Below are 11,563 nucleotides of genomic sequence, written 5' to 3'. Positions count from 1 at the left end.
CAGGATAATTCTGAATTTCTCAACTTTTTTCCACGTCCCTTCAAATGTTGCAAAAATTATGTACAAACATATTTATACCTGCAGTAGTGCAGCAACCAGGTAGAAGGTGATGAAGATGGGTGTCAGGGTGGTATGCCCCCCCCTCAGGGAGTTGATGGTGTAGAGGAAGACGAGGTGACCTGGGGCAACCAGGAGGAAAAGTACACGGGCTGAACGAGAGTTCACGGCTGGAATAGAGAGAGACAAACACTAGTCACATATGGGGAGGCAGCATCATGGGAAACATTGTACAATATTGAGACCTGGTCCCTGATCCTAGATCTGGAAAAGACTCACCCATTCCTGTGAATCAGGAAAAGGACACACAGGCCAACAAGGCTGCCATTTCAATTATTTTTGTATTTGTTTGTACGTTTTGGTGGAAGTTTCCCTTGCAACTCTTCGTGGTAGTTTTACTTTTCATAGTTATTTTGTTTTTTAGTGATCGCTTGATATATCGTGATTCTTTTCTGTCTCTTTGTGGTCGTTTTCTGTTTGTTGAGGCTTCGCATTATTCTCGCAGCTGTGCTTCCAGCAGTGTAAAAGAGGCTTAACAGCAGATTCTGTATCCCCAAATTAACACATGCACATTCCAATGACAATGCAATGCAACATTTGCACTTCATTCAGTGATTTTAGTAAGGTAAGGCTTAACACCTTGCACATATAAAATGTATTTCCCCAACAGAGAATCTATATCGCTCTTTAAACATGCTGTAAATCAGCGTGGGTGGCGCTACCAGCTGATTTTAAACCGAAGCTCTGAATGTAACCTGCTCCCGACCAGGTTATGTGTTCAGCATAAGGTACAAAGAGAGTGACTTTCATGGCACATAAAACTCTGACTTCAAGCTTGATATACCTCACTGAGCCATTAATTTCACTTCGTAGTACACCCCTCTGGACATTAATCTATCCATGTAGGGAAACATCTGTTTATGAGATAAAGAGTGTTCGGGGACAGTGGAACAGTTATTCCACAGCTGTCTGGTAACTTACTGGAACCAAAGAAGGAGGTGCAGGGTGTGGGACACTTCCTGGGGGTTGGGTTAGGGTCCCCCATGGGTATACCGTTCATATGTAGATAGGTGGAGATTCGACTTGCTTGAACTGCTACCAGGTTACCTCCCACACCTGGTACATGGAAAACATGAAAACATAACAAATCAAACTCAGAACTAACAAAGACAAATATTGATAGAAGAATAAATTCAAATTATTGTTGGTGTTCTTGTCCTGGAACTGGGCTGTGTTCCCAGCATTTTGTGTTTTATTCTTTTAGGTTCTGTTTTCAGTGAGTTTCTGTTATGTTCCTAGTTTGTTTTGGTTTTGATTATCCATCTTAGTTTCCTGTCCTGTTATTAGTTATTTTTATTTATTGTTATTTCCTAGTTCCCGTTGTTTCTGTCTCCCTTGCGTTTCTGTGTTCTAGTGTCTGTCCTGTCCCTCTGTCATGTCTCTGGTCTGATGTGTTTTTGTTGTGTTGTTATTTCCTGTGCGGTGTGTCAAGCCTGCATTTCTGTCTCCGTCTAGTTGTTTCCTGTTTTACTTTGACAGTCCATTGTCCCATGTGCTTTGCGTTTAGTTTTGCTTCCCCTTGTCTCGTTTCTTTAATTGCGTTCAGCTGTGCCCTCACCTGTTGCCTGTTCCCTGATTACCTAGTGTGTCTATTTAAGTCCTCAGCCTGTGTTTGTTCCTTGTTGCATCGTCGTTGATGATCCTCCTGCTGTTTGTCTGCCTGCTTCATGTTTCAGTTCTGGCACCTGTCCAGCCCCACTTTAGTGTGTTTATTGTTTCCCGTTTCATTTGTTATATAAAATCACATTTAAGTTTATTTTGACTTTGAGTCCTGCATTTTGGGGTCCAACTGTACCCACCTGCCACAGCTCGTCATGACAGTTCTTAAATATTTTACACCCTTCTCATTTCTCAGATTTTAAAAACTAGTATTGTGGAATGTAATAGCAATGTGCTACCTCCATATGTTAGTATGATTGTTGTGCACATATGCTTCCACTGACAGACGTTACTGCAGAATTTGACACATTGACTGTTACATAAAACAGATGGGTGAGAATGTGAACAGCTCTAAATACACAATGCTAGAACACATTTCTCTACAGTTGTCGTTTTATAGCTACACCCACACCTTTTTCTCCAAAGCTATAGCAAAAGCTAAAGTGTAGTACTCTTTAGTTTCATGACTCCTCACCATTGATGACCGGAGTGAAGACAGCCATGCCAGCAAAGTTTGGGTTGGTGACAGTCTTGTCGAGGATCAGACCACCGACACTGAAAGGAACACAAGAGGAAAAAAACTGAAAATACTTTCATTTATTACATGAAAACATGGATAAACTGAGAGGAGGGGGAACTGCAATTAGATAAGCATTTAAAACACTTAAGGACCCATCTGTTATCTGTTATATAATCTGTTCTATCAAAGATATTATATAGCCTGTGAAAGCAAAGTGAGTGCATGACTTATTTTATTTCATTTGGATATCTAATTTAACTGATGTACATTTCCACCCTTGCACATCTGGTATTAATGTTTTACTGTTTATATATTCTGCTTGTAGGCCACAAGTAAAAGACAGATGCAGCCTCTGAGCCGGAAATTGGGGCTAAGTGCCTTAATGCTGCATTCTTTCTAATGACCAGCAGGGGGAGACTCCTCCATTTACAAAAAGTCTCATGGGGGTTTTCTCCTGTTCTCTAGATCAGTGTCAGGGTTAGTGTGGAGCCCAAGTCACTTTGTTGCTAGGCTCACTGACATCATCAGTGAGCATAGCAACAGTAACCAAGAAAAACGAAGCCGGTGCTGTCACCAAATGAGAGAAACTGCTGTGACAGCAGGCACATCCATGTGATCCCTACCTGCTGATGGCCATGGCGATGATGACTGGCTCCCAGCCGGAGTAAAGGACTTCTCTGGTGGATGGGATCTTCCTGGCTATCAGCACCCACAGCGGGCACATTGCCACAAACACCGCACAGACCAGAGGGTTGGCAAAATCATTGTACTCTGGAAGGAGGAAAAAAAAAAAGAAAGTGATGCCTTAGTAAAACATCTGTGGCTTAGATATATTGGAGTTAGGAAATTATTTATTTTTACTTTATTACTGCCCAAGACTTGTGTTTGAATATAATGGCAAAAAAAGTTTAGTTACTGAAACATACTGTAAACTAAAACATACTATAAGTATTACTAGTTCCCTTTTCATATTTTGAAATAAAAAAAAGTTTGGGAATAAAATTTTTAGAAAATATAGCACCTTAGTCTTGATTGAAATGCAACAAAAATCAAATATTAACAAAGGATGATAGTAATTGTGCATAATGAGTGTTAACTTTAACTTTTTTAAGCAGATCACTGGCAACATGTGTGGGGTTAGGGTTAGCCATGATCGCCTCGTTTTCAGAAACTAGGACAGTTACATTTGAAATAAGGTCTCATAAATTTTCAAATGACAGTTTTCCTATTACATTTTTTTCCATTTGGGGGGTTCAAAACAGGTGAAAATCCTATAACAGGTGACACAAACCAACGCCAAATCCTGCCCCTATCCCTTAGCTGGATTATTGGTAGATGCTAAAGCAGAAATCAAAAGAAAGAAGGTCTGTGCAGATTTTGACATTTTTCTTAATGAAATATAAGAACATTAAGGTGGTGACTAAGCAAGACTGCATTTGGATTGCCATTAAATCCATGGTCTTTCCAGTAGAAGGCAGTATTGCAGCTTAACTGACCGGATGACTGCAGGAGACTGCAAAGCACCACAAACACCACATTTAAATACACAGACCACTTACAACAGCCAGACAACAGCTGTGTTTGTGAGTGTCTCAGCCAAAATATCCCAAATAAGCTCAATGTAGCAGCAGCGAATAAGACTATAAAATTTGCAGACTCTCAGACAGGCAGAGGAGTTCCACAGTTACTCCACACTCTGGATGTCAGTATTTGTCGCTGTCTGTAGCGTAGAACTGATGGAGCAGCGGGGAGCTCGATGGAGCTGGGTGTGCTGCTGGTGAAGATGCTATCACAGTGCTAACAATACAGCCACACAGCTGTGAATTTTCTTGCCCTGGAACACAGCAAGGGTAGGTGTGGGCGGCTTTCATCCTTATTTACCAGAAGCAGAGTCACATTTCATACATTCTACTCATGCCGCTCCCTTTCCTTTAATAACTTCAAAGATAAAGAAGGCTTTGGAAGGTCTTTGATAGGCGTATCAACTATCATTGTATTGCTGCTGCACAAATAATGTCGAAATGATTCTGTCTGTAAATTTGGGACTTGCCTTCAGTTTCTGATCAGAAGCTCAGGTTAAGACTGATGCACATGCGTGAAGGTGCGTGAAGTATCCACTTTTTAATTTCCCTAATTTAGTGTGTTTAGGTAAAAAAGTTTTCAAATGACAATAGCTATAAGATCTGTGGGTATGTTCGTCATTTCTAACTTGTGTTACCTAGCTCTTTGTAGAGTCCTGTTGAGATGCCCGCCAGCAGAGACAGGGTGATCAGATCTCCGAGACTAGCAGCAATGGGTGTGGCCACATTATCCGGGTTAATGCCGACTTTTCTGGATGCAACAATCACACCGATCATGATGAGACCTGTGGGATTTCACAACATCGAAGACAAATGATGGTGTCAAATTTAAGTATCTACCTTCAGGGTTGTCCAGAGCTATTCAATTAAAAAAAAAAAAAAAAAAACTGTGTTGTTTTCAGCAGTTATTTTCATAAGAAACTTGATTGCTGGATGGAGATTCTTGTTTTCCTTTAGAAGAACTGAGTTTGGCAAAAACAAACCCTGGGCTAAAAACATTAAGTTTGAGTAAAAGCCAGTATTATGTTTCTGCATATATAACATTTTAAGAGTTCTTTCTTAAGCTCACTTCAGTTTATGGTTAAAGAAAGGCAAGAAAATTTCAGAAAACAGCTTCACTCAAATGTAGTTGCTGAGTTGTTGAAAACCTATAAAGAAACTGAATGTTGCCAGCGCGGTTCCAGGACTGTTTGATTGCTGTTGTTCAGACTGAAATTCATCAACAACTGACACTGACTGTTCCCACAGTAAGAATCCTACTGACTCTGGTCATCAACCGACCTTCCAGCTGGCACTAGCATAAACTTTGTGTAGTTTAGTGACACGCTGCAATATTTACCAGATGGATAATTGTGATGCACACAGGATGATTTTTGAGGTCGACCATATTGATGTAGAATCTATATCACCTATCCACCCAGATATGATTTCCATGCATTTGGGTATAGATATTTCAGGATGAAATGTAAGCATGTTAGTAGTCCCTTAAATTTTCATCTGGCGCCACCATCAGGCCAAAAATATTCCAATATTTTGGATTAAGACAAAAACCCCAGTCACAGCTGTACTTTGTGTTTAGTACTAATTTGCATGTCACGTGCTAACACACTGAACTATGTTAGCAATTACTCGACCTGCTTATTATTGGTATATTAGCACTATTACAGTAGCTAAATACAAATATTACATATTTAATATTTACATTTAATTAACTACTTTAAATTTACAGAAAGGTTATAGTTTTCTTTTTGTTCCACCTGGACAGATTTTTTTGACTGTTCTTTTTTTTTTTTTCTCTCCAGTGGAGCTTAAACTTCTGTGGATGCTGACATGTTTCATGTCTTTATTTGCAAAGCCTCTTTTCATTGCACTTTGTTGCACTTTACTCCAATGGATGCACCAAATAAAGAAATTCACACCAATATCAATGACAGAGTACCATAAACCACTGCATTTGTCACTGCTTCATCTCACTGATAGCAAAATGAGGTTACTCTATTTAGCATCTCTTTCTCTGTAGTATAACTGGCTGAATGACTGTAGCTCCAGAGTGTAGTGGTTGACATGTTTGCCTAACAAGAGAAAGATCCCTGATGAGCAGTTCATATTTACCCTGTGACTACCCCTCACTTCCTCAATGGTAACCATACCTAGCAGCAGAGAGGCAATGAAGGCAGTGGCCACACTAGAGGCACACAGTAGCACCGCATGGCCAAGCTTGAAGTGTCCCTCTGGGATCCAGCCAAAGATCACAGCAGCTATGGAGGCCAGGAACCCCACCACTGTGGCTTGGACCTGGGTCAAAACATATATAGAGAGTTATACACTAAAATGGTTCTCGTCGCTATCAATTATAGCTAACGTGTGTGAATGAAATTATCCTGTTACATCTGAGCACCTTTCAGTTGGTCTATACCCTTCTGGACCTTACTTGGCTTTCTTGATACATACAGTAATGTAAAAAGCACTCAGAGAGTGCAAACCTCGCCAAGGCAGCTCACTGTCTAGGCAGTATTGACTTTTAAGGGAATATTATTGTATTTTGTATATATTCATTTTGTTCTTTTTAAACTTACTTAAGCTTATTTAGACGTTTGCAGTGCAGTAAAACTCAGATGAGGGTAGGATGACAGATGTTTACTTTGATTACACAAATATTATGTAGTGGCAGGTCATGGATAACGTACTGATTTGTAAATAACTGGGCATGAATAACTTGAGCTTATTATATAATATTATACTACAGTAACTTTTCTCTTGAAATGTTGGGGTCAACTTGAAAGAAAGGCAGATGTGAAATGTGAATGTGAGATCAGAGGTCAAAGGTGACATGAGATTTAGATGTAAAAGTATAATTTCCTACAGAGTTTTAAATAGTCCTATATAGCATTATTATCGCTTCAGATCAATCTGTTGACCTTGATAGAGAGTTCAAATGAGAAAGGATAATTTAAATCTTTATACCGTACTTTCTATATGTTGGCAATATTCACCACATTTGTAAGAATCCTGGTTTCTTTGTTATAAGTTTTTTGTCAGCTTTCGACCAATAAATCATTAAGTTGACCTTGAAAACTTTGGTGGAAGTAAGGCAGATTTTAATGGATCGCTAACATAACCCCACTCTGCACCCCCCAAAGTTTGATCAGAATTCATTCAAAACTTTTTGAGCTGTGTTTACAGACAGAACAACACGCACAAACGCTACCAAAAACATAACCTCCTCAGAGGATGTAATAATAGGCTGCTTCTCAAAGTCATCGAGAGATTCTTAACAGCTGGATGCTACGTCACCAAATCCAGCTGGATATCTATGATCCTGTTCTAACAAGAACCTACTACTTTTTTCAGAGAATTCTGACAGTTTGCATCATTACTGTTTTTACAGATATGCTGATGCACACCTTTTTAGTGATGCACATGTGCACACCAAGCTCCAGGAACAATAAAGTACAATCATGTAAAAAAGAACATTTTCATATTTTCACGATCTGTCTGTGTTAACTTCAACAGTTACTTTCATCAAACCATCAACGTGTCCACAAGACCCCATTGATACAAGACTGCTCAAAGAAGATGTACCATTAATTAATGCTTTGATCTTAAATATGATCAATCTATCTCTATTAATGGGCTATGTACCACAGGCTTTCAAGGTGGCAGTAATTAAATCAATTAGTTAAACTGCAGGAATGTCTTAAAGACATAAAGGCCTGGATGACCTCTAATTTCCTGCTTCTAAATTCAGGTAAAACTGAAGTTCTCATGCTCAGCCCCACAAATCTTAGAAACATAGTGTCCTTCAATGCAAATATTAAACAAATAAGAGAGAGAGCAGATTTCTCCCATATTGACTTCTCTTCATTGGCTCCCTGTTAAATCTAGAATTGAATTTAAAATCCTTCTTCTCACATACAAGGTCTTGAATAATCAGGCCCTATCTCCTAGGATACTTAAGAGTAGAATGGGAGGCAGAACCTCCAGGTTTCAGGCCCCTCTTCTGTGGAACCAGCTCCCAGTTTGGATTCAGGAGACAGACACCCTCTCTATTTTTAAGATTAGGCTTAAAACTTTCCTTTTTGATCAAGCTTATAGTTAGGGCTGGATAGGCCTAGGCTGCTGGGGGGGTTCCCATGATGCACTGAGTTGTTTCTTTTTCACTCCCCTCTTCTTAATCTCTGTCTCTCTTCCACAGTATGTCTTTTGTCCCGTCTCCCTCCCCCTGAAGTGGTGGTGGCAGATGACTGCCCCTCCCTGAGCCTGGTTCTGCTGGAGGTTTCTTCCTGTTAAAAGGGAGATTTTCCTTCCCACGTTTGCCAAGTGCTTGCTCATAGGGGGTTGTCAGATGATTGCGGTTTTCTCTTTATTATTCTGGGGTCTTTACCTTCAAATATAAAGCACCTTGAGGTGACTGTTGCTGTGAGTTGGCATTATATAAATAAAACTGAATTTAACTGAATTAATGCACAGCACAATATTTGGGAAAATCATCTATGCAACAGCTAAAGCTTGGCCAAAACTGGGTCATGCAACAGAACAATGATCCTAAGCAAACCAACATATCTATAACAGAATAGCTGAAAAAGAAAAGAAGGTGTTGCGGTCCAGTCAAAGTCCAGAGCTCAACCTGACTGGATTGCTGTGGTGGTATCTTAAAAGAGCTGTACACAAATGGATGGTGATAAACTGCAATGAACTTAAACAACCAGCATTAGCATTAAGTTAGAACCTCCCTCTTGTCTAAATATGGTCACTTCTGGTTCCAAAAAAAAGAAAAAAAATCAAGATAGTGATCACCATTAAAGTGAAACAGAGGAATAAAATATGGAGTTCACAAATCAATAAGTAATGTCACAGTGGCCATGATGCATACTCACTAATCTGTTTCAGTATGAGTTCTCAGAATTGTACAAAGGAGTCTCCAATGTAGCTGCTGTCACAGAGCACCAGTGTGACCCAACGTGAGTGCAAGATAACCCTAGATACAAGGTTGTGTCGTACTGGCCAGCACTGGTTTAGTGTTCCAGGAACTACAGACTCATCAGGTATTACATAACCAAACGCTCACATCAGTGCAGACTATTAGGGTTGGGGTCAGCTTCACAAGAGACCAAAAAAGACTTTATTCCTAAACAAAGACAGTTTGTCTATGTACAGCAAATGCACTGCAAAATAATATGAGTAGACGAGGACTTGCTGCATGGCTGCATGAGAGCAAGTAACTCATGTATTTACTTTGTGCTTGCGAAGTTATTTCTATACATGACTGAAATGTCAAAGATCCTGTCTGTATTAAGGAGACAGCACTCACACCTTAATCCTCCTGAAGGTGCGGTCAGATATGACCATATGCTACTGTGCTCAGTAGTGATTGGTTAATGTGTTTACTGTACATAATGCACGTGCAACACATGACTTTTTCCAGACTGGTATTAATTTGCTTCCTGAAATGTGACATAAATGTGAAACACTGAACATTCAAATTAAAGGAAAGACTAAAGGAGACCATAATTTACAAAATGAACATTGTGCTGTATAACACATCAGAAAAGTGTTTACTGAGGTCACATAACAAGGTAACCAAGGGTCTTTTACCCATGGACCAATGGAATCTACCCCTGCTGGCCATCAGAAATAGTGCATGTTTAAAGCACTGCACTCACCATAAACCCAACTTTTAATTTCAATCTATAGACCTACTGCACTAAATAAGCTAATTCTATTATTCACAGGACTGTTCCAAAACAATTCAGAGTTGAACTGCTAGAGTACAAATACTGGAGTACATGATTATTATTTCATCTAGCGAGGATCAGGCCACTGAACTGAAGTGCACAGCTCATTATGTGACTGTTTTTTGTTTAGTGGATGTAAGCATGGTCGAAGATGCTCTCTGACAGCAGATTTAATCATTCTTCCTTTTACCTGGATGAGGGCCAAGTTTCCCATGATCATCTTCCACATGTCCTTGGCTGTGTCCATGTGACCAATATTAGCCTGAAAAACACATAAGCACAACATTATCATGACCATGTGTAAGTAGCTGTGTGTGTGTGTGCGCACACGCATGTGTGGGGGATACAGCGTGTTCACATTCAGTTGCCTCTTGGTCCCGTCAGAACAATAGGATGTCAGTTCTCTGGACAAAAGCACTCTGGTATGATCCCCCACCCTGCGGCCGACACCACTTATCTCATCTCTCCTCTTACACACACACACACACACACACACACACAGATGGTCTCAAACGTCAAGTGGCTGTGGCTACAGTGGGCTACTGTGAACCCAGAGCAATGATCCTAATGTCCATCCACAGTGAGAGGACACAAACAGACAATCTCCTCTTCCTTTCTGTCCTCGGTCATTTGCATATGCAGAGGGAAGGGAGACAGCTGGACACGTAAAAATCACTTGTGAGAATTTTGCTTCTTCCTTGGTTCTTAATTAACCAGAATAAGAAGAATTAGTTCACAAGGCACTGCATGATCACATTTTTAACTTATGACTCAATCTTTCAGAACTTTAAATATTTTGTGTTTTCCAGTCTACGTATAATGTGTACCGCTATGTAGGATGTAGCTTTCATTATTCATATTGTCTCTAATCATTTATCCTGTATGTTTTTATCATATATGCTGTATTTTTGTCAATCACTTGAAATTCAATTTTAATTGAACTTGTATGAAAGTTTGAATGATTGGTGAAGATCCCCAGCCAAACACATAGAGCTGCTTTTGGGGTTGTTTAGAGACCTCAGCTATTTTCTTTGTAAGTACAGTCTTTACAAATATAACCAGTGAAATAAAGACATCGGTGTTGGAGATGGACTTGGTTTGCCAGCTGCCATTAACCTTCTGAAGTCTGAGTCATCATAAGCGGAAAATTTATCCTGACCTTATAGATTAGGAAAGCCAACTAACTTTAAAGTTAGTTGGAACAATTATTTTGCCAAGACTAGAGAGAACAGTTTAACAATACAAATATTCGATATTGTGAGTGCCTCGGGTCAGAGTTAGGGTTAAGGTTTGGGGTCATGAACGATGATGACTCAAACCTCAGAGAGTTAAACACTGAAGGCGAACAGGAAGAATAAAAACATGAGGCCCTTGCTCTAACACATCTGAAATAAGTCTCTGTGCTCACTGGTACACAAAATTGTTTAACACAGACTCAAATGGCTTTGGGTGATGTCAAATTCTCATATATCACGGTCAACTCAGCACCGCTATGGAGCTTTTTAAGCTCTTTTACCTCTTTTATTTAGCTTTGTAGCAATAGCATCCATGTGACTGGGGTAACTTTTGGCTTATGGTCCACAAAATAGAACAGTTGAACTACATTTACACTGTCTGTTAAGACAAAAAAGTAACTAGTGGTGGAAAACTGTTGCAGCTAAAGAGTCAGATACAGCTCACAAGGGTTGGTTGAAACCAGACACAGCTAAAAGTTCCAAAAACTACAACTACCTATGGCCTTGTGGCTTAATACTAATTTGAGGAATTAGATTTTCTCCTTCCTGAAGCATTAAGTAATTCTTACTTGGTTTTTATTAATGTTTATGTGTGTAGCATTTCACTTCCTCTTACGTTTCACATCTAGCAGCATCCAGTAAATCTGATAGAGAGATAAACCGAACTGACGTGACAATCAAGTGTGTAGACATGTACGTCATTGTAACTCGTGTATC

General features: G+C 39.7%; 1 protein-coding gene across 1 annotated transcript in view; it reads right to left on the bottom strand.

Annotated features, from left to right (window-relative positions):
• Window positions 1–11,563, bottom strand: part of slc41a1 (solute carrier family 41 member 1) — a 30,388-nt gene that overhangs the window by 4,362 nt on the left and 14,463 nt on the right. The window contains exons 4-10 of the mRNA XM_030729012.1: window positions 9,802–9,873; window positions 6,027–6,171; window positions 4,515–4,661; window positions 2,920–3,067; window positions 2,252–2,331; window positions 1,039–1,173; window positions 79–227 (exon numbers count right to left, since the gene is read on the bottom strand). Coding sequence (XP_030584872.1) covers window positions 79–227; window positions 1,039–1,173; window positions 2,252–2,331; window positions 2,920–3,067; window positions 4,515–4,661; window positions 6,027–6,171; window positions 9,802–9,873 — 876 coding nt within the window. The remainder of the gene's footprint in view (window positions 1–78; window positions 228–1,038; window positions 1,174–2,251; window positions 2,332–2,919; window positions 3,068–4,514; window positions 4,662–6,026; window positions 6,172–9,801; window positions 9,874–11,563) is intronic.

The sequence above is a fragment of the Archocentrus centrarchus genome, chromosome 5 (assembly GCF_007364275.1).
Source record: "Archocentrus centrarchus isolate MPI-CPG fArcCen1 chromosome 5, fArcCen1, whole genome shotgun sequence".
NCBI lineage: Eukaryota > Metazoa > Chordata > Actinopteri > Cichliformes > Cichlidae > Archocentrus > Archocentrus centrarchus.
The sequence above is the reverse complement of the archived record's forward strand: the minus strand, read 5'-3'. Positions and strand labels throughout refer to the sequence as shown.